Genomic DNA, 23,708 nt, shown 5'->3' on the forward strand with positions numbered 1-23,708 from the left:
ACAACCTATTATCTTTACGCGGATGAATGAGAACAATCTTGACCATCACAATGTCATACAATTTCTTTGAGTTCAATTCAGTGGTGATCAACGGAAATATAAATTTTTCTCACCATAATGGCTTGGTTTTGTAACGTCCTTATTACGTTTTCAAAAGTCTGTGGCGATTTCTAATTTTTCGTAGTTTTTATATAGCGTATTTAAATGCCGCTTAATAATATAAAATAATGTAGAATGCACATTAGTTTGTTATATAAAAATATGCTTTTATTTTATTAAAATTTAATTATCCTATAAGCACTCAAATATGTCTAAAGACATTGCTTTTTGAAGAAGAAACATACCTAATGCTTAGAAAATAATAACAATTGTTTTCAGGTTATGTTAAAAGTGCTAAGGAATGTATTTAAAAAAAAATTTTTTTATAATGATATATCGAATTAGATATGTTAGGTTAGATTATTTATTAAAAGTATTGATACCAGGTTATGTTATTAATTCAAATAAGAGGTTATGTTAAAAAATCAATTTTCATCTTGACTAGCAAATTTCAATCTTTATTATTTTAATTAACGTTTGTTAAACATTCAATAAAAAAAATGCAATTTATTGGTGAATGAAAACAAACACACGATGATATTCTTTATTTTCATATATATACATTTATAGGTATATATTTATTATAATATAAATAATGATTGCATTAGGACCTTTCTTTGATCCGACCGTACCCTGATTCTCCATAAATACTTTCTCAGTGTCGTTCCCTAGGTCACAATGCCTGATATTTAATTGTGTATTACTTACTCCGTTCCTAGCAATTGGCCATGGCAGTTAATGACTTGATCAAAATTTACATATCTGTGGCTTGATATAAAAACAACAAATGTGACTTTTTGAAATAATAAACATAATGAAGTTTTAATATAATAGCTCTTTTTCTAAAACATCTGTAAGTATATACATGTGTTCTGATACTTGGTTCTCATAAAAACATTGTTATTGATATGCAATGCAACTATTACAATATTTTAAAAGAACAGTTCGTTCATATAAAAATGAACATCAAAGGCAATTCAGTGACACGATTTGTAATACAGATTAAATTAATTCAAGAAAATGCATATTTCATAAAATAACTTTCGTTTAGCAAATCAAGCCACAGATATTTTCATGTAACAATTAATTTAATATATTTTTAACATTCTTCAGACTTTTAAGAAGCTGATTTACATCCACAACAAAATGTTTTTATTTGCTTAGCACATTACTAGTGTCATTTTTTTCGCTCATTACTCATAATTTATTAATTTGGACCCCTTTCACTCTTTACATGAATCATATAAATATTACAATAATATATTTGTATCTAAATAAATAATATTATACATATTAAATGCATGCATAGTATTAGTGCGAGAAAATGTATAAGATAAAACACTAAACAACAAATTTAGTTAGGGTGTATTATATAATATTACTTTTAAACTTCTTGAGACTTCATTGCAAAGGTAAGATGCTCGACTAAGCCTAATTTGATCAATTATTGAATCAGTGTGATCAAGGTAAATTCTTAATGTCTACGTATTATGCGTATTCTACGACGTCCGGCGTCTGGAGAAGAGTCCTCTTCGCTGTCCACGGACATACGTCGACGCTGCTGATCTACTCCGTCCATCAAAAAAGATGCGGGGAAGGATGAGCGACGAAGCAATGGTGCTGGGCGAGCTCCTAAAATTCAAAATCACCTACAATCAATATAAAAAATGTGTATGAGTTACACATGACATGTACATCATTATACTAGTATCATACATATTGAAAAACTAACAGAGAGGTCATAAATGTATCTATAACTATCTAAATCCTTATCTATATATTTATAACAAGCTATACAACAGTTTTGTACTTATTTGCAATAAACATAAAATTACTTGGTTAACATTTAAAAGTATAAGCTGATTTTATATTTATTATAGTATATTTTTTTAAATTTGGCGATTTTAATACATTTTTAAGACTAAATGTAATAAACTATGATACAAAATATATCAGGAGTGGATAAGTTCTTCGATAAGAAGAGAAATCCAGGCATTTTTTTATGTTCCAAAGCAACTGAAAATATAATATGCTCTAAAATTAAAAGAATAATATAATTAATGTATAATATAAAAACAAATTTTACTGTAGAGAAGAGAGATTCACAACAGTAAATGGTCACAAAAACAGAGAACAGTCGAAAGGAGATTTTAAGATTTGTTTTTAAAGGTCAGTTAGATATGAGCGTTTATGTATAATATTAGCTTTAGAACCACCTCTTCTTGCAGCTTTATTGAAGGAACATCCGCAGTAAACGGTTAAACACAAATAAATCCATCGTTGATGATACCAACTACAAAATATGTAGCACAAATGTGGTTCAAAACAAATTGCATCAAATTGCTCTGTTATACCGGATGGTCGCCCAAATATTCGACCTCCTTAAACTAGTGTTCTGATTTATTTGGGACATGCCCGTTACAAATGTCGTTTTGGCCAAGAGATGTTTGACCCAAGCCGAGCGGGAAACACTTAGTCGTTCTTATACTACTAGCTTCCGTACTGCGCTGACGCGATGGTGTAAAAAATACAACAAAGAAAACCATCTTAGGTGTATTATTGATCCTTTGAGATCTGATTTTTTAAATCAGTAGACACATAAAATCCGAGATTTTGTATCAGTATAAGAAACTTTATTATATGTAAATACTTATATAGTTTCAGCTTATTCCAGTTACAAAGTTGGATCATAAATTATTATTATATGTTTGTTATATAACATACTTGAAAGAGTAAGTAGATAAATAACTCACTGTGTTCAATAATATTTTAATATTTTTTTTAGTCATACTATACAAAATTATGTTGTTAATAAGGGTGCAATATAACAATTATTATTTAAAGCGGAATGTTCGAGTCTATCTGAAGTTACCAATACACAACATAATAATGTTAAAGTTGTAGATAACTTAAATAATGAATTATATGGTTAGAAAATATTGTACATAGACTAAATGTATGTTTATTAATTATAAATATGTATTAGATAATAATACAAAAATAGTTAACTTTATTATAGAAATAGTTGATAATATAAAATATTAAGGAGTAATTATAGATAAAAAATTAAATTCGAAGGAAATTCGAAAAAAATATATGTATATTATCTAGGATGGGAAATATGTTAAGTATAAACACAAAAAAATAATCTACTATAGTATTATATTGGCCCTCTTTAATTATATATGTTTAATAAATTAGATAAAAAGAAGTTATATGATAAGGTAGTGATAGTAGTTTTAAATAAAAATATGTTTACTAGATATATAATTATGAATGATAGATTGGAATAGTTTGATAGTCAAGAAATTATGAATATAAATGTTTTAGTATTATATTTATACACATGTTAGAAAATAATATCTTATTAGAGTATTTTATTAAGTATTTCATAAAAATGAAAGATGTACACAGATTTAATATCAGAAATAGAGACAATTTAAGGATAATTAGGTATAAAAAAACGAGTACGGCCAGGGGAATATTGTACAAAGGTATGAATTTGTATAATAATATCAATATAGCGGGTTTCCTCAATGGAATGTAGAAACACCTTCATGCAATATGAAACAAATTATACAGTATTTTTTATACTATGTTTTACATTAATGTTTTGATTTGTTTAGTGTATAAACAATTAGCTATATTAGCTAAATAAATTATTAAAATAAATAAATAAACAATAAGCAATACACACATGTGATGGTCGCAACAAAAGGTGCTACATCAGTTAAAATTAAATCAACATAATACAACCTGCAGTTAGAAAAATTGCATCTTTCTCACCCAAGAGTTTCAAGGGTGGTCTGGCAGGACCTACAGGTGGAGTATTCGGTACTTCAGTTCCAGGCAGTACATTTCCAACCGAAGATTCTCTCCTCATCCTGGCAAAGGCAGATCCAACGGATTCGAAACGGCACAGGGTAGCTACTCTGGAGCTGGCATGCTCTTTAACAGAATTGATACCACCGAAAGATGACTCCCTCCTCAAGCGTTTCATATTAGCGAACTCAGCCAATGAGCACTTTTCATTTGAATCACCATCTGGCGTAGAACCTGTTGCCTTTTGCTCCCTCTTGACTTTTAAAACATCAGCCAGAGACACGAGAGTAGATATAATCAAAAGACCCAGCATTATGGCTATCAATGAAGTTTCGTTAAGGCCGTGCTTTTTCAGCTGAGCTATCTTGCCGTTTTTTACAATTTTTGCTGTCTTTAATTTAGGTTCTGGCTCTAAATTTTCTAAAAATATATGCATGTCAAAGCACACGTTTTTGATTTCCAATAAGCGATTCATCTTCTCGATCTGAGCTATCTCGGTGGAAGCTTCTGTAGGTTCTTCGTGTATTATTTCGTCATTATGTTTCGTGATGACTCTGGATAAGCTGAAGATGAGCAGGAACAGCACCAAAATGGCCATAATGGCCGAAACCCTCCCCGTCTGGGTCAGACTTGTTAATTGCGAGGCGCTTTTGTGCATCGTTATCGTCCAGATGAGACCTTTTATCTTTGAGTGTATGACGCAAAATCACTCGAATCGACGGCCCATTGAGTTATGAGCCATTGATATGTCGGTGTTTTTTATTTGGAGAGCCGTACGTGATCGATCGACCCCTAAAGCCTTCGCCCCACTGATGTCCTATATGACGAACACCAATAATATTATGCGCAGAGAATGTGCGCGAGGATATGACATACCTGTTGAGATGCGCGTAACAGGGTGTGTATAGATGTATAGATTTACAGAGAAAACTTCAGCTCATACCTGTTGATATTATACCCTCCTTTCCTCCAACATTAAGAATAGCGAATCTATGTCAGTTTTCTATGCTCATTTTTTATATCGATTGAATTCTGTATAAAAGCCTAGATTTCATTAATCACATTAACTTACGCATGTATCAAAATATACTTATTTGATAAATGAATGACTCCAATAAAACGCTAAATTTTGCCTTATGCCAAATAGTCCTATAATAGGGTATCTATTATATTCCCAATCTATTTATATTTCTTAAGAAATGAAAAATAATGCTTAAGCAATGTCGTCTTTCAAGTAAACAAGCAAAAAAATATTGCAGTTGTTTTCCAAGTAAAAATATTTGTATATCAGTTTAAATGATTTTTATTCTATTCGCTGTATTTACTTTTGGTACTCGAATGGTGACGGTTTGCAATCAATTCTCACTTCGATCGTCATATTTGGCACAACCAAGCCGTCAGATTAAGTCGCCAAGAGTTCTTGAGCTGTAGAAATGTTTTCGTGCAGAAAAGTGTGCACTTGATTAAATTTCACAGCCATAATTCTCAACCCTACTAAAACAAGGCGCTGGTATATTAAATGTTAAAAATTGTAATTAATAACTAAAATTAAAAAAAATTTCTTACCTTACATTATGGAGCTAGAAATATTGAATATTATTCTTTTAATTCTGCACAGTTCGGTTAAAAGTGTAAAAATAATAAAATAAGTTTCCTGCTCTTCTGCTAAATGTATTTTTTTATTCAGATTTTCTAAATTATAATTTTTATCAGTCATTTTACCCACTATAGCCATTTTAAATCCAGAAGCAGATTTTACATTTCTAGAAATATATGTTCTGACATATTATTATAATATAATCCTTCTTCTATAATTTTCGACAATTTTCCCGGAAATAGTTTTGCACTTACTACATCGCCTGATGCATACAGGGTAAAGCTAAAAAATATAACTTACTAAAATAATCATTAACCGATACCGTATCATATATTAAAATATTTAATGTATGAGATTAATATTTCAGATAAAAAGATAATTTAACGCGATTGTTTATCAATCATCTGATAAACAGATAAGTTTATATTATAATACAAATATATATTTTTAGATAGATAGCATGAGATTGATAACAAATTTGTTATAAATATAACCAGCACGCCGCATCAATGACACAAATCATTACTTATCAATTACAATGTCATAAGTTTTTATTCCAAAAACTTACATATCTGAAAATTGGTAATTATTATAATTATTACTTCAATCAAATCAATCAAGGTTCGTGCTTGTGTGTTAAAAAAGTACAATTACTTTGATACTAAATAATAAGCTAAAAGTAGCTTATTAAAATAGATAGGTCAGAAAATATCTGTTACTTCTTAGATTAATTGATATAATAGCATTAATAACATACTTACAAAATATGATATATTATATTAATTGGCAACAAATCAAATGATCAGAATTTAAGTTAACTTTGGGTCAAAATAAAAACCAAATCGTCTTTTATCAGAGTGTTTTCGAACCAAGACATATTTGTTCCAGCCGAACGGTCTGAAACTTTGACGACGAAGCACTCCTTAGTTTCTTGACTTAACGCCGACAATCCACTGTTGAGGAAGAATCCTGCTGACATTGGTTTTCTGACGAACAAAGAGACTTCTGTAAATTTCGACGACCATTCCTTTTCCACTGATCATGGCGTTTTCTTGTTCAATCCGCCACACACAGACCTCGCATAAATAATACTCATTCAAGTCCGTTTGTACTCACTTGTCTACACGGTATTATGTTATTCATTTGTAAAAAAGAAACAGATGTTTCTTTATTGTGCACATACATACTCAGTACATATTTTAAGTTCACGGATACCATTATTATCTTAACCGCTGTGTCAAATTATCGAGATTGACAATGGTTTGGCCCTAACGGCCAAAAAAAGCGGTCAGCAACGTTTTGCTTCATAAACCCCCACCGTACTTTTACAAAAATATGTATTTGAAAAATCTTACTATTTATATTAGCAGTAAATTAAATATTTATGCAGATTAATCTTATCTACTAATACCTGTTAGATTATGTTTCTTATGCGCATAGCGATAAATAACCAAGTTTTAAATTTAAAACGTATTAATGTAGCAAAAGGTTGTTTACCGCTTCCGTAGTCGTTTGGGCCAAACATAGCGGAGAGTTCTTAACCATTGGTTTCCGAGCGTGGCACCCACATTCTTAACAAGTAGCAAAATATGTACTTGCTGATTATATCGGCGTCACGCTTATGATGCGCCAATGCACCAATTGTTATGAACACATGCTCTTTTCTTGGCCCTAACGTCTGCGAAAGTAGCCAACAACGTTTTACTACACTAATACGTTCTAAAATGTATAACTTAGTTTTTATTCTCCAAACATCGCTTAAAAATCAGTTTATCAATTACAGTGTTATCGATGATACTAATATACAGTTAATTGTGATTTTTAACCGACGTTTGAGTAATAAGCACATGTATGGCGATAAAAAATTAAGTTTTAAATTTTAAAACGTATATATAATATGTAGTACAGCATTGCTGGCCACTTTCGCAGACGTTATAGCCAAAAGCCGGAGAAAATGTTCATAACAACATTGTTTTTGAGCGTGGCGCCGATATAATTAACAAGTACCGCAAAATATAATAAATAATATATAATAAAATTTTTGATATTATGGATTTAAAATCCCAATTTATTTTAAATCATTATTAATAAAAAGCACTAAAATATTTTTTCGTATGGCAGCACCCAAAAATGATTGACGTAGTTGGTAAGCTGTCAAACTCACACTTGTTTACCTTAACTTTCATTTGAGAATTTTGGATAATTATCGCATATATAATATACAATTATATAATGCATATGATAGCTAACAAAATAAATAATGCTCAGACATCATAACACGCCGCCATACAAGATGCCTCGAATCTCATCTTATGTATTCTTGGATCTGGAGACGACTGGGTTTCCCTGGCAAGAGCACAACCAAACCAAAGTGACCGAGCTGTCCATGGTGGCAGTCCACAGGGAACACTTTCTCAACTCGGACGGTTATGCACCTCGAGTGTTGCCCAAACTCATACTATACTTCGAGCCAAACCGCATAATCAAACCCAGGGTGTGTGAAATTACAGGCCTCAACAACGGCCTGCTCAGTTGCCACAAACCATTCAGCGCTTTGTCAGTGGAGCTTATTAGCAACTTCATAGAATCCCAAGAACAACCCGTCTGCTTAGTAGTGCACAACGGATATAAGTTTGACTATCCGATCCTCAAAGCCGAGATAGAGAATCAACGCAAATCGCTCCCCGAAACACTAGTATGCATAGACTCTTTGGTGATGTTCAGAGACATACTCAAAAATGATCTAGAATTACCATTCGTTCCACCGATGAACATTTCCTCAATCGGAGAACATCTCATCGATGACGATTTTATAAATGAGGAAGACTTGAATTTGATCTCTGAGGTGGAAACTCAATATTATAATGTGGCGGTGAATTCATATTTAAGCAGTCCGATTAAAGATACTAATAATGCCGAGGGATCTAAAACTGCTGCGAAACCTGCCAAGAAAAGGATAAGCTATGCATTGAAAGAAATTTATTTTAGACTATATGACGCTTATCCTAAAGATTTACATAGAGCTGAAAATGATTGTGTGGCTCTCATGGAATGTTGTCTCGCTCGATCAGTTGAATTTATCGACTGGGCTGAAAAGCACTTTATCAAATTTGATACTATCAAAAAGATGGAGTCTTGAAATGTTTACTTCATAATCTTTGTATTTTTACTGAAAATGTTAAGTTGTCCACTAAGTTTTTGATATACAAATAAGTAAATCTATTATTATCATCGCATAGCTCTACAGCTCAGTGTGGACCCTGGCCTCATTAAATAATATTCTATCCTGGGTATGCATCGCCAGCTGCTATGTTAATCACTTTGCAGATTTCAAGTTGTACGCGTAGGACACCTAACACATTATATTTTAATATACTTGATGACGTCAGACTTTTAATACAACTCTTATAGTTTGTTGTTTTGACGATGCCAAAAAACGTACTTGCAAGTAGGCCTTAAAATCTTCTCCAGAATCATTTGCTGAAAATTGCTGATGCTCAAAGAGCAGGCAGTTGGAAGTATTGAAATCACTCAAGAGATCTTTTTGTGTGCGGACCTGAGTTTGCATGGAATTTTTAACTCTTCTATTTCTTCATGTAATCTACATTATCTTCTTCGCTATCAAACCTTCTTTTAAAGATGTCTTGGATGTTACTTAAATTCTTTGCCGATAAAATAGCTCTGCATTTTGTCATCAAAAGGAGCAATATCAGGGGTATATGGTGGATGAGTTACTGTTATTGTTCCTTTCAATAAGTTCCCAGTATATTACTTCCTCTATACCTCACCATACATGGAGATAAAATATTTTTTACCTATGGGTTTACCAGCTAATCTGTGCTTATTTATCAGTTGACATAAAGGCACCAATTTTTATCAATGTAATTTATTTTAAGCTAGAGCACATTTTTGATCTACAAAATTATTTGACAATGAATAACTGATAATAAACTTATTGGACAACCTGATATAATCCCATGTGTCATGTTTACTGTTAAGTTACATAAGCTGTAAAAAATTTATTTTTGGTTTATTCGTTGAACCGTTTTTAATGAATAGAATAAAGATCTATATTTTTAATGTTAGTATCTGCTCGACTGTAATGAAGAAGATTGATATTTGTTTTTATTTTACTCTGTGGTGGTATTTTATGCAATTAAGAGTATTTTAAATACATTATTTAATGACTGAATTTATATTAAGTTGAATCTCTTAAGGTCTCAAATTATAATAAAGGAAACATTTACTTTTATACTCAGTTCTTCTTCATTCACTTGTATAGAATATTTAATGTTACAAAAAGTATAGTAAAGAATTTATACTGATTTTATTGCTCTTACTAAAGTTATTTAAGTAAATTTTATATTACGTAGATTTAATAAAATATGTTATATCGGTGGCTTTAAATGTGAATTGTCAACTTTACAGGAAAAACAAAATACTTCTTTGCTCTGATTTATGCGTAATAAATTCTTAATATTTATTCGCAGCGTCCACGTTTTAAATGTTGAAAAATTGGGGGTATTTTAATAATTATGTCAGTAAGCTCCTGCTTGTTTAACGCAAATATTTTTTTATGAACTCTTCTACACTTTTTTTTAGACGTTAGATTTTCATAGTATATGTTTGCCAATTTACATTTAAAACCACCTATTGTGTATGTATTTCATTTGTATGTACTTTAGCACAAAATCTCATATGTTTTATGATAATTTTCCATATCATGTGGTCAATTTTGTTATTTTATTCTGATTTTAACTTAATAAAAATATAATTTTTTAGCATATTAAAAAATAAAAATAGTCATAATTTGAACAAAATTTTTGATTCTCGGTAAAAATGTGATATTTGAAAATTATTTAATAACATGATTAATTAAGTTATGTATTTTTATGTTCTGAATATCGATACTAATTTACGAGTACATATGTATGTAGTCGCACAGTAATTATTTTGAAGAAGGAAGAAAATACCAATAAACCATATTGAAATGATCGAATAATAATATTATATATAAATTTGTTATATAGATTTTAGTTTTGCATTTATTTGTGAACAAATATATGATTATATTTTATAAATTTTGTATAAATAAAACTTTTTTATAAAAAATAATACTTTAATTTACACCACTTTAACCAATGTTTCTATTTTACTAATTAAAACCATTAGCTTACACTATGCTGATCTTATTTTAATTATTAATCTGAGATTAGGAAAATCTAGGAAAACCGAATCTATGATGATCGATCGGATTTATAATTATATAATAATTCTAATCTTCCAGACTTAATTAATATGATATTTCTTATAGGTATTTTGTTGACAGCGTTACTGTGGGGAGGAACGAACCCTTTCATACGAATTGCATCTAAAAATATATCTACGGTGAAAGACGACTCGAAACCGAAGAAAATCTACAATGAATTTTTTCATTTGATTACTAACTGGAAGGTATTTAATTTTATAATGTCATATGTTGTTATAATTTGCTTTACTATTTCATAACTGATTCCAGTACATAATACCATTTTCACTCAATCAATGTGGATCTGTGGCTTACGTCTTCATGTTACAAAAATCCGAGCTATCGTTTGTAGTGCCTATAACGAATTCGTTGACTTTGATGTTCACTGCATTAGTTGGATGGATCTTAGGAGAAGATCGCCCTAACAAAGGTATATACAATACAATAATACATAGTTCATGCTGAAATCTTTAGATATCTAGAAACTAACAACTAAGATAAAGGTTTTTTGCATCTTATCCAAATAATTTTAAAAGTTTTGGTTAACTGATCTTTCTGTGTGTGTGTGTGTGTGTGGCTAAAACGACAAGCACGTGCATGAGCGCAATCCTATGTGTGTGCATTTTTACCTTGAGCGTTTGACTTTGTGATTATTTTAATCTGTCCCTATCTACTACAATACTTTGCTTCTGGTAATCGATGAACACTAAAACATACAACTTTTCATTATTAGACGGCAAAAATATTATTTTTAGGCAAAGGCATTGATGCATTTATAAAATAGAGTATTGTTATTATTTTACACTCGCCTAAATCATTACAAAAATGTAGTTAAAAATTTAATTTATCCTTATATTCTTGGGTGCTTTATTTTAAACTATAATTATCCGTAAATAAAAAATGAAACATAATAACCGTTACACCTTATTTTACACAATGATCCACAGATGCCATTTGAGGAGCAGGTGGGGGTAGTCCCCCCCCTCCCCTTTGAATTTGGCTAGAAAAATGCATGTCATTATAATGAAATACTCAGAATTTTAATAAAATCGAAAGGTTAATAAAAACTATAACCGACTGGAACTTTTGCCTCCCTCCCACCCCCACCCCCCAAAAAACGCTGAAATGACGTTCCTAATTAAAAAAAAAATTTGGTTATCGCTCAAAAAAAACAGTCGAATATTTTTTAAAATGTCATTTCAGTGGAATAATATTGAAATACATTTTCACCGGTAGATATATATTTTTACCACTGAAAATATAATTTATCTACCATGTGCTAGTAAAATTATATGTTTTCAACTTTTTCATACGTATTAATATATACATTTATATACTTATAATTATTTATTTATGTGCGATATATAAATGTTACAGTGAATGTGTATTTTTCAGTGAAGTTATACATCCGCTAGTGACATTTTCACCAGTAGATATATATTTCTACTAACGAAAATATGATTAACTGATAGGCGCTAATAAAATTATATGAAAATCAATCTGACATCTGCGTAACTTACATTTGCTGTTCAAACCCAAACCTAACCTAACGAATTAACCAAACCCAACTTGACCTAATGAAAGTTCTGAAACTAATTATAGTTTTAGAACTTTCATTGGTCAAGACTAAAATTGCATACTGCTCCATAGTTTGCCTCCACTTTGATATTATACTATAAGAGTATTGGTCAAAGTATATACAAATCGAATTTTGGTCAATAGAAGGGCGCAAAAACAATTATCACTTCTCAGAGTCAAAAATCCACGTCAAAAGCAATAAAATCGTGCCGGCGCCGTCGCAGTGGGAACGCTCCGTAACGAGAGTTCCCACTACGACGAATTGTAAATTTTTTTTAAACAGTACATTTTTCATATTTTACTTATAAATAACTGTTTTATTTAATGAAAACGTTTTTGTTTAGTTGATAGTGACAATTTTTTGTAAATTTATATTATATATAAATATTTAATACATTAGTTGTGAATTCTAGCAATCAAGATTAATCCTTTTTCATGCTTCTAATCATTTTATTGCTAAATGTAGTTATAAATATGTTGATAGTTTAAAACTAGCAACTGTTCAGAAACAGTGTTGTTATTTTTACTTACTGAATGTGTGTAAGTGCACACAGTTACTGTTTCATAAATTGGCCGCTGCATATGGTTCTTAATAATTTAACTTGTTATTATAATTTCTAGTTGTTACTGAAGTAGCACATTTCACGCAGAGTCCACTATTTCATTTAAATGAAAATTAATTAAATCATAATGATAATGCACCGGCACACACCACAGCTTACATTTGGATCTCTTGCGTCTTTTGTCTTGCCATGAAATAACATATAATTTTAGTCCAGTGTAGAACTTAAAACTTTGGCGTAAACTATGTACATTTATAATTAATGATTTATGTTTATAAACGTGTTTTTTTTTATAGTAACACTCATCGGAATGCTGTTCGTCATTCTGGGCACGACCATATGTTGGCTTGATAAATCTTCTTAAAGAAACTAGTTTATTCTTATGTATTTTTATTTTTATATAATAAAATAATATTTATAAACACGCTTATTAAACTGGTAATGCAATATGACTTTTATTAAGATAATATTACATAAAACAAATTATAAAACTAGGTTAATAATTAGCGACGTGGCGAATTATGCGATTTGCAAATTATGTACATAAGTCCAATGTTAAAAACAACGGTATGAATTGGAGATCGATTCCGTGGGTCGTTTCAATATTTTGTTACATTTATTATGGCACCATTGAGACAGAATATAATTTTATGGCACCGGAATGGTTGGAAGACTTACTAAGTATTGCAATATTAAATATTTGGTTATTGTGTATTCATTACATCAAGATAGAAGAATATGTTAGTTTAGATACTAAAGGAATGTTAAAATTTTAGTAAAAAATAATATAAAAGTAATAATAATAAGTGGTGAAATCAATACATTCTGCTGGACCCTTCAACTTTCTTGCTCTTTTTTGTTATCTTAAACCAACCGGCCGTCTTATTTGGATCTTTCGGCATCGATATAGATCTGGATATCCTTTCCCTTTCTACAGACGTTCGCTTCGTGCCTTTCGGAGGCGAATCTCTGTTCAACACCTCTATAGACATACTCTTTTTATTCTTATCCCTCAGATCGTTTCTACTCCTCGTCATAGTGCTACTTTGCTGGTAACTATTTATATTCTCTTTACTGCTCCCTTTGCCGCTCCTACCGAACAACGATCCATTCGTCGTTGCTTTCTTACTCTCATCGTCTTTCTTATACAGCCTCGAAAGCGTCGATGTGTTCGATTTATTTTGCAACGTTCTCTCTTCGCTCGACCGGTCGTACTTTGAAGTGCTCAAGTTTTTGGTGGACGTACTCTTGCTCTTGTTCGAACTGAGCGTCGGTTCTTTTTTCAAAGTAGCCGTTCTGCTGCTTTTCTCAGCGCGTTTAATAGTAGATTGATGTCCACTCTGAGAGTAGTTTATATCGTAAGGTTCTCTGTAATGACGTGGTTTCCATGGTGCCAGAACAGAAAAGGATCTTGCTACGGTCTTTGTTTGGGGACGCAGTGATGAATTAACCGATGATACGTCATCTCTCGACCTTCCGCGAGAGATTCTTCCCGTTGAAGGTATATCACCAACTGAAATCATTAAATAATCATTACATATATTGCATTCAATGTTTTTGATAAGTAAAATGAAAACATCTAATATGAATGATATTCTCACCAGTTGCGGCATGTAAATAGACTATGCTCTTCTGAGATTGATGACTAGAATCACCTTCCGTGCTGCTATCACCAGGACTAGTTGCACTAGCTGGCATCCTTCGCCTTCTCGATCTAAAAAATCCCACAAAAATAAACATTTACTTATATTTTCTAATTGATCTATAAAATCAAATATCCAATAAACCAACCTTAATTCGTTTCTACTTCCACTCAATTCTTGCCTACTACCCCTAATATCACTTTTACTCGTATGCAAATCTGACAAGTTCACTTTTGGCTCATCGTTCAAATCTCCTCTGCTTCCATGGTAACCGTTTCTGGTGATGCTTTTCGTTTGACTCTTTGATCTTCTCTTTTCTCTCAAAGGGCTCATAGGAGGTTTCCTGTTGCCTTTTAAAGTTCCATTATCGTTCAAGTAATCCCTCTCCCTTTCTCGCTCTTCAAACTGACTCTCAGTCTCCGAATTGCTATGGATTTCAGATATATTATGTAAATCTCTTCTACTGCTGTTATACTTCTCCTTATTGTAACTATTAGCCAAGAGATTCTGTCTTGAATCTAACGTTCCTTGTAAATTTGTTAATGAAGAACTCTTATATTTATTATCGGCGTAATCAGTTCTATCCAAACCATGCACGGAATTAGATAGTGTCTTTTTATTTCTGTTCAACGATTTTGAACCATCGTTTTTAAGCTCTGATATATTAGAACGTTTTCTTAGTATTGAGTGATGTTTTGATACACTGTCGTTTGATTCTAAATCTGTATCACCAAAGAAGCGAAGATTTTTAGCCGGTTGCTTTCCATTCGAACTGTAACTCTTCTTTCTTATACTAGTGTCATCTTCTGTTGTGATCATGCTATCTTTATCCAACTAAAATACATTAATTTATATTATAATATAACACTTGCTAAATATATATATTTATAATAAATACCTTAGATTGTTTTGATTTATTCTTAGATAATCTATCAATAGATTTGAACCATCCATTTGAAACAGTTTGTTGTCTTCTACTGTCGTGTTTAGAACTTTCAATTTCTCTGGAAGTTCTTCTCGGAGGACTCGGGGACGGACTCGGAGTTGCCATTCTGCGTCTTTGACTATAATCATATTCCTGCAAATGTGCACAAATTGTATTGAATGACTAAAAATAACTTATTACACATTCGTGTCATTGGTGAAGTGAACCGGTGACTTTTTCACCGTTTCATTTCATAGCCATAAAAGGAGAACAAACCTGTCGAAGGATTACAATTACGTCATCGGCTCTTCGAGAACCGCTCAACTTGGACACAATGAGTTTTCTTAAGAATCAACTAGTTTTTTAATAGCAATGGATAATTACCATAGTGGAAGAGCCATCGTCGTCTCTATTTTTGGACGTTCTAGAATGCATTCCAGCTCTTGAACTGACTTCCAAATCCGAACTTCTCGAAGTTCTACCTCTCCTATGCTCCAAACTGCTGTCCATATCTGAACTTCTTGACGTTCTTCCTTTCCTTGGCTCTAAACCAATGTCTAAATCTTCAGTGGAACCTTTGTATTCTGTGTAACGTCTCCTCAGATCTTCCACTCGGACCATTCCATGACCGTCGGTCCTCGAATACGGACGTTCCACGTCGATCTTCTTGTCTTTATCCTTCTTGCTCTTCTTCGAAGAGTCACGGGAAAAGAGTTGTTTCACCTAAATAATAAACAATAAAAAATATATTTAACTGGTTCACAAATTCACGATTTATTATTTTTGTTATATATTTTATCAAATGTCAAGTAAAAAGCAAAATAAAAAAAGATTGTATTTTTCTATATGTAATATATGTATATACAAATGTAAATTTATATCGATAGTATGACGTAATTTCGCGAAAACTATGCGGCACCCAACGCAGATTTATCTTAGAAACGCGCGGTTTCAAAAATGTTAATTCAAGTACAACTAATTGATTTTTATAGCTCACACAAATACATATTAATCATATAATCTTGGAAATTCAAAAATAATTTGTAAGGTTAGAAATTAAAAAAGCTATTGTTATGACTTATGTACTCATAAAACACCATTTTATAAAAATAAACTACTGAAATTAAATATAAAAAAAATGTATTAGGTTCGCATGCCGCGCGAAGAGTTTTTAATACCTTATACATACGACTTGCTCTTTTTTAATTAATCAGTACGATATTCATCCGTAAGATTAGGAATAACTAAGAAAAATCTATATATACACATCTTTAAATATTTATTTATTAAAATATCATAAATCTTTTAAACAAAGTTAATATGTATTATATGCATAATAATATATATTATAAAAAAAAAATTGAAAAACGATAAAAAAAATGTAATATATATTCGACGTTATTTTAAAAAATCAGTTAATATGTAATTTTATGTTATTTTTATGGCAAAAATTTGTTGTAAAATGCATTTATATCATACCTTCTCCAATCCACTGAACTTCTTCGATGGTTTAGGTGGTTTTGCATTAATATTTTGCTGCGCACTTCTATCTTCGAACTTATCAATCCTTGGATCATAGAAAGAACCGTCATCTATGCTCCTTTCCCTGTGGACAAACTCATCTCTCCTAGAAGCATTTCTTCTATATTCTGATTCGTATCTGCTCTTCACTAGAGTGCAATTGTCTTCAGTGTGCTGTCTCTCACTGGCGATCAAGAGCGACGAAGCAAAGCCTTCATCTTCACTCTCGTTCCTCAAATCTCCCTTGACGCGTCTCGTCGGCATTTCCCTCGAAGCTGGCGAAACAACTCCCCTAGAATGTATATCACCGTTGGAGTCTTTCCTAAAGTCGTTTTCGATTCCGGAATCGGCGAACTTGTTATCGCGATCCCGGTCGTGGTCGTATCTGCCTTTCGAAGACTCGGGACCCGAGTTTTCTTCCCCGTAGTCCCTTCGTCCTTCGGACGCCTGCTGGCGTAGAGATCTGGAACTGGACTGTTCCAGATATTCGTCTTGAATTCTGTAGTGTCTGTCGCTGTTGTTGTGTCGCTGCCTCTGTAGAGAATTATGAAATGTTTCAGGCCTAGACGGATCGTATTCCTCTCTATCTTCAGATATTTCAGATCGCTTCTGAGATATCTCCGGATTGGAAGCGTAATGATCCCTACTATCGCTGAACTCTTGCCTGTGTTTAGAGCTGTATTTGGACGAGATCAAACCTTCCTGACTAGACGATCTTGCCGCTCTGGGTTTATACTTTCTTTCTGGCGAATATTTAGGTCCGCTCGTTTGAGAGTCTAAACTGGGCGGTTCGTATTCCGGCTCTGGAGGAAAGTATCTGGGAGAGCTTTGATTGAAATAGTTAATCTCTCGAGGCTCTTCCGCTAATCTCCTATCTATGAACTCTCTGCGGTCGATTTCTACGGCGGTGTCAAAGGTCGCGACGTATTTAGATTTAATGTTTTCGCTCTTATTAGTTTCTGCGGTCTCTCTGACGTAATCTCTCACATCTTTGGTTTCCGCCTGGTCGCTACTTTCCTTCTCGGGAGAGAACCTGGTGGAACTGTTATGATCTCGCCTGAGTCGAGCGTTGAATCTGTTCTCTAGTAGCTCTCTGCGGTGACTGAGCTCGGCGATTTTTTTGTCGTAGCTCCTTTCGTGGGATTCGATAATGCTTTCTCTCCTTTTAGCGTCCATGCCGTCGCCTCTCCCGCGCAAGTCTGTCTCCAAAGCGCTGTGATTCTGATAAGTGATGTCATCGTCTATAAACTTGTGGTTTTTGTATTCTTTGAATCTAGGCGTAATAGGACTGTCAATGACGTCACCCGTTTCTTCCGCGTGGTATCTGTTTATATCGTACGAAAAATCTATGCTGTTTCTGAATTGATTCTCGTAGCCGAGTCCTTCGTCTTCGTCCGAGTTGTGCGCTAATCTTCTCTCCGGAGAGATTGAAGTGTGTATCGTTTGTTTCGGACCTCCTTTCCCGTTCTCTCCGCACACGACTTGCGCATAAATAATTCCAGATCTGTTTATCGGCGACGGTGGCCTTTCCGGACTCAACGATCTGGCATACAAATTAGGATCGGGACTGACGTTGGAAGGCTTCGTGTAAGAAAAGGGCTGATTGTTGTTGTGAGCCGCAGTACTCGGCGGAACGATTAAAGTAGCTTTGGGTGGCGGCAAGTACTTATCTTGATTGAGGATTTTGACCATGCTGTCCACGGCGTGACCTTTGGTTAAGGGTAATTTCTCGGGCGGTAGCTGACTGCTATGAATCATCTCCGTAGACTTTTGGAATTCGCTTATGGTCTTCTTGACGCTCCTGGGTGCGTCGATCTCATCTACTAGAAGTCGCTTTTGGTTCGTCTTGTTTTTGGGCAGCGTGTCGAAGTGTTGTATGGTCAATTTCACAGGTTTGAGGTGTTCCAAGGTCTTTGCCCGTCTGGGTCTGACGGGAGCTTTGGGTTCTTTGGTCCGAGGCGGCTTTTCGATTGGGTTTATTTTATATTCGGGTGAACGATCCTCCGCGACCTCCGTACCCTCTGCGGCTAACACTTTGGCATCCTTGGCTTTGAAATAGTCGTCCGAGTGCGCGCTCTCGATTATAGGCGACAACTGCGACTTTTTGCCGATGACGGAGTTGAGATACTCCTCGGACTCGCTGCCGGTTCTCTTTCGTATTTGGCGAAGGCTGGACGACTTGAGATCGCTGACGTCACTCTTGCTCCGCTTCACGGGGGCACTTTCTTTTTTTGGTTGGACGATCTGGTCGTGGGTCGAGTAGCTCAGGTCCTTATCGGGACGTTTGAATAAATTGAACACGGTGTTGTTTGTCCGTCGGTGTTTTTTGGACGTCACATCGCTGGTGGACCTATTGAGGGACGTGCGTAAGGCCTTGGGGGGTACTAAATCTGTTGTGACGCCGAGTTCCTCGCTCCTCCTCCTGATCGGCGCGTTTTGGGATAATGTTTCCGGTTTGTGCCTTCTTCGGGTAGGAAGAGAGAAAAACTTCTCTGGGGGTGATGTCGAAGAACAATGGACCGAGGACGCTTGAGCCAAGACCTTGGCCGCCTCCTGAGCTAGTTCTTGTCTGGAGAGACCAGCCAGCGGCTGCCGGCGGACCCCGTCTCCAGCGGGTGCCGCTGGTGCAGCCCTATTTGGAGCTGAAAGCAAAAATTAAAAATAAATTAGTATAAATTGACTCAAACATTTTTAACACCTACTATTACATACATATATATACTACTACTAAAAAAGCGTTATAAATAGTTTCAAACAATCATAATTAATTTTTACAAAATATTTTTTTAAATTAAATGTATAAAACCGCTACAATTTAAAAAAAACAAGTAGTGGTTAAAATAAAATAAAAATATATAAATTAAATTAAAACCGCTACAAGTAAAAGTATAAATAAAACCTTGACCAACGTCCCATGGTTTAATGAGCATCTAAATAACTTAATTAAAAATATAAATATTCGTTATCACAAATGGAAGCTAGAACCTAGTATTATCTCAACCCAGAAAAAAATTTGCTTACCATAATAAAATGTTTAATGATGGCAATAATAACCAATTTAAAATATGGAAAAATAATAAAACAATTATCAAAAATATTCTAGAAAATAAAAATGACTAAATATTATTGGAGAATTAATTACATTCAAAAAATATCTAATGAATTTAATAATAAATTTATCTTAAATAAAATATTTCTATCAGCTCGAATACAAAATTAACCTATCACAAATAGGGCTCAAGTTAATAGATCTAATTATTTTCATTTCAAGATATACAAATAAATTTAAAAAATAACTCAGCGCCTAGTAGTGATGGGTTAACAGTTAAGACAATTAAATCAAATAATAGTATTATTGCTCCTATTTTAGTGAAATTATTCAATAATTTGAAAAAGGAAATATTCACAGATTGCCTAAAAATTTCCAAAACGGCAAGAATAAAGGACGCGATCGCGACTCTCTATGGCACTCTAAAGTTCGCAGCAAAAAGTCACCGGCCATTGACGGGTGGTCGACACCACCCCTTAGCAATTTTAAAAAGTGCTTCATTAAGAATGCAAAAAGGATACACATATGGATATGACACGTACTCCCCTTTGATATATTATAAATTTTATTTGAATTCCCTCCAAAAACAAAGATTACCTCGCTTCACTTGCACTCCAGACAATTGGCATATCGTACAGAACGCGAATTGCTAATAAATTATTAAAGTGACACGCGCTCCGCATAACGAAGCCGAGGACCCTCGACGCCTTATCGCAAATTTTGGCAATGTGCATAGAAAAACTCGATTCCTGCTCGAACGTCACTCCCAGTTCATTGACGGAATAATCATCAACATCATCATGAAGCATGCTAAATAATAATCAGCGTTTCCACAAGAAAAATCTGCAAGAACTATATATTTACTGTTTTAAAACTATAATTACAATAATGATATAAAAATAACTACATATTCAATATCTAAATTTATAGAAAATATTAGTAAAAATGTAATGATATATCTTACCAAAAAGTTTCAAATTCTTTGTAATTATATTAATCAATTAATATGATATTAATAACGATTGTTTTTTCTGATCTACTAAGAAACTGTTAGGGTTGATATTATTGAGAACCATTTCTCGAAGCAGTCCATCGCTTTTTTCAGCACTTCACCAAAAACTTCCACCCGATTCAAACTAACTCGCACCATGTGAAGCTACGCTGACCTGAAATCTCAACAGAATCTGAGCAGACCAAGAAAGTAGCCACTTCCTTCTTCACTTCAACCCTAATCCATCTATGACATCCGCTATTTAGAGTTGAACCAATTTTTTTTAACAACTGAATTCTTTACACGCAGCCAAATCTGCAAGGTTAATTTGCAATCTGATTATTTATATTCAGTCAAATGACGAATTAATGAAAATCATTGTCGCGTAGCAAAATTTTATTTTTAAATATTAATTATTTAAAACTGTTGTCACGGTACTGTCGGCCATCTTGTTTTATATTTGAATGCTTATTTTTCTTTGGTCGAAACAACAGAACGCATTACCGGTGCCTCAGAAAGCAATGAAGCAAATTCAATTTTTATTTTTATTATTATTTATTATTATAATAAAATATATTTTTTTATTAACGTGTATTATTATACACCGTTCATATAAAGCGATACGATTTACAGAGTAGAGAATTGAACGAAAAATGCTTAGGCTTAGAAAAAATTATATATAAGATATATATAATAATTAACGAAACTGTACATAGACTAAAAAATTATGCACAATATTAATTATTTATAATTAAATAACTTGGCTTTGTATTAAAATAAAAACCCTGATAAAATAATAAAATTATTTATATTATTTTTCCATCTATAAATATTTGGCCATAATTCATAAAAGTCTATGACTAATATCTAAAATCTCGTATAAAATAAATCAGTGATTATTTTATAATTACAGTTCCAGTGGTTCGTCCTATATTTTCATAAACTTACTGATGAATATCATAATGAATGATTAAAAAAATTGAGCTAGGTTGTGCATGGTGATATATTGATTAAAAGCTGTAATCATATTTTATAATTAATAAAATCGATATCACTGATTTACATTTTGTTTCCGTCTGGTGTCTCACTACTTACTTAGTAGTTGTTGATTTGTTATCTCTGTTGTAACGCATTGGGCTAGCGCCTATCATGTTGCAACGGTAGAATTTTAATAAATATATAATTAAATTTTGCTATTAAGTATTGTGCCATTCAATTACAGTACCCCGCCATTAAATTGCTAAGAAGTGCAGTATAAAATACTATTATAATTTTTAAGAGATCGATTGAATTGAAAGGTAGTGTTTGTTTTTATTTCATAAATATTTTGAACTAGTTATAATTCTAAACGATTAATAATTTAATATGGAAATAACATTAATTCACGGACCTTGACCTCAACGCAGTAAACATTTTTAACTTGTCTCATTAATTTAATGGCTTTCAGTGTATTTTTTGCAACATTAAGTCTTCGAGAAGGGTAAGCGTGCCACTTTTCTCACGTCCCACGTTATGTATTCATTTTATTCTTATTAAGCCTTTATACAATTTCAATTCAGTCGATGATGCCATTTTCTTATTTTATGAAAAATATTATACATAATTTTAAAATCAATCTACTCTCATATAAATCCGTTTTGATAGCAGCTCTGCTTGTCATAATTGCAAATCCCCCTTTTATGTCCACATTTATCCGTCGTAAATAGCTTTGTCTTTTACGAGGCGATACGTATGAATATTTTATCATAATGTAATTCGCGAACGCTACGCTAAAACCTCGTCAGTCTCGTTTAGAAGAGATTAAAACCCTTTGTGCCGACGGCGGCCGCCATTTGTAATTCGTTTTCGTGCTTTTTTGCGCTTTGTATAATAATTATATTTGCATCAATCGCATAGACGGTGGCGCCGCCGGCGCACTTGTGTAAATAGAAAATTAATCGAAATCACTACTGGCAACACTCGCTGGTACAAAATGGTGCGCGCGCACGATGGAATTTCGGCTCTAATCTTTATGCGAATCTAGCGCCGTTCGGTTGAGTTTTGAATTAATGGTTATTATTGAGTTGTTAAGTTGTAAAAAATATGCAATGAGATATTTGGTTATATTGTATCAAGATTATGTGTCATAATGGAAATAATTTATGAATCAACCTCCTCTTGAAAATGATTTAGTACAAACAAATCAATTTTTTAAATCAGAACCACGCATAACGCTTGCACAAAAGTTGGGCGCTAGTTATAATAATATATTTTTTAAATTCTGAATCACTTATAATAGCTATAAAAAATACGCAAAATTAAGTCACAAGATAAATAATAAATTTGCTCTGAATCGTAAAAATATATAGTTAAGTTAAAAACCATTATATATAGTGGATTTCGTTCGAGGCTAACTTCATGCGTTACACATGAATTGCCGAATTTATTATTTTAATAAAGTTTACTTAAAATATTGTAACACATTCTTAGAATACTTACTATTTTTTCAATGATTTATTTTTATAACATTTACAAATTAAAAAGGAAATTCAATTTTTTAATAAAAAAAATCTTTAGCTAGTAATTACGTATAAATAAGTATAATTTATTAATTTATATAGTAACAGTTTTTTTAACATAAAGCAAATTTAATATGAGTATACATATATAGCTGCTGAGATATTATGTAAGTC

At 32.7% G+C, this 23,708-nt stretch overlaps 4 protein-coding genes across 7 annotated transcripts in view; 2 read left to right on the forward strand and 2 right to left on the reverse strand.

The window, feature by feature from the left end:
* Window positions 1-605: 605 nt before the first annotated feature.
* On the reverse strand, window positions 606-7,000 carry LOC148231625 (uncharacterized). The gene is made up of 4 exons (XM_088191918.1): window positions 5,488-7,000; window positions 5,247-5,412; window positions 3,886-4,953; window positions 606-1,731 (listed from the first exon to the last, which is right to left on the reverse strand). Exons 3-4 carry the CDS (start codon window positions 4,577-4,579, stop codon window positions 1,574-1,576), a joined length of 852 nt encoding a protein of 283 aa, XP_088048044.1. The 5' UTR covers window positions 4,580-4,953; window positions 5,247-5,412; window positions 5,488-7,000; the 3' UTR covers window positions 606-1,573.
* A 629-nt stretch (window positions 7,001-7,629) lies between these two features.
* On the forward strand, window positions 7,630-13,354 carry LOC148231626 (transmembrane protein 234 homolog). The gene is made up of 4 exons (XM_088193739.1): window positions 7,630-7,664; window positions 10,833-10,972; window positions 11,037-11,196; window positions 13,204-13,354. Exons 1-4 carry the CDS (start codon window positions 7,649-7,651, stop codon window positions 13,269-13,271), a joined length of 384 nt encoding a protein of 127 aa, XP_088049865.1. The 5' UTR covers window positions 7,630-7,648; the 3' UTR covers window positions 13,272-13,354.
* On the forward strand, window positions 7,643-8,809 carry LOC148231627 (three prime repair exonuclease 2). Its single transcript, XM_088193738.1, has one exon. It carries the CDS (start codon window positions 7,779-7,781, stop codon window positions 8,655-8,657), a length of 879 nt encoding a protein of 292 aa, XP_088049864.1. The 5' UTR covers window positions 7,643-7,778; the 3' UTR covers window positions 8,658-8,809.
* Window positions 13,338-23,708, reverse strand: part of blo (bloated) — a 65,981-nt gene continuing 55,610 nt past the window's right edge. For all 4 annotated transcript variants that reach the window (XM_088193737.1, XM_088193735.1, XM_088193736.1 and 1 more), the window contains 6 exons: window positions 16,955-19,638; window positions 15,860-16,198; window positions 15,449-15,628; window positions 14,699-15,384; window positions 14,509-14,621; window positions 13,338-14,420 (listed from right to left, as the gene is read on the reverse strand). In XM_088193737.1, the coding sequence (XP_088049863.1) occupies window positions 13,723-14,420; window positions 14,509-14,621; window positions 14,699-15,384; window positions 15,449-15,628; window positions 15,860-16,198; window positions 16,955-18,754 (3,816 nt within the window). In that variant the 5' untranslated portion in view covers window positions 18,755-19,638 and the 3' untranslated portion in view covers window positions 13,338-13,722. The remainder of the gene's footprint in view (window positions 14,421-14,508; window positions 14,622-14,698; window positions 15,385-15,448; window positions 15,629-15,859; window positions 16,199-16,954; window positions 19,639-23,708) is intronic.

Source organism: Plectrocnemia conspersa, unplaced genomic scaffold (genome assembly GCF_051122295.1).
Source record: "Plectrocnemia conspersa isolate PC_06_02 unplaced genomic scaffold, ASM5112229v1 ptg000009l, whole genome shotgun sequence".
NCBI classification, from domain to species: Eukaryota; Metazoa; Arthropoda; class Insecta; order Trichoptera; family Polycentropodidae; genus Plectrocnemia; species Plectrocnemia conspersa.

Bases quoted from the DNA above. Each gene is read 5' to 3' on its own strand.
- LOC148231626 (XM_088193739.1), top strand. The intron at 10,973-11,036 runs GTATTTAATTTT...AACTGATTCCAG, and splicing joins ATTTGATTACTAACTGGAAG to TACATAATACCATTTTCACT. The intron at 11,197-13,203 runs GTATATACAATA...TTTTTTTTATAG, and splicing joins AGAAGATCGCCCTAACAAAG to TAACACTCATCGGAATGCTG.
- LOC148231625 (XM_088191918.1), bottom strand. From the start codon at position 4,579: ATGCACAAAAGCGCCTCGCAATTAACAAGTCTGACCCAGACGGGGAGG. The intron at 1,732-3,885 runs GTGAGAAAGATG...TTTGAATTTTAG, and splicing joins ACCACCCTTGAAACTCTTGG to GAGCTCGCCCAGCACCATTG.
- LOC148231627 (XM_088193738.1), top strand. From the start codon at position 7,779: ATGCTCAGACATCATAACACGCCGCCATACAAGATGCCTCGAATCTCA.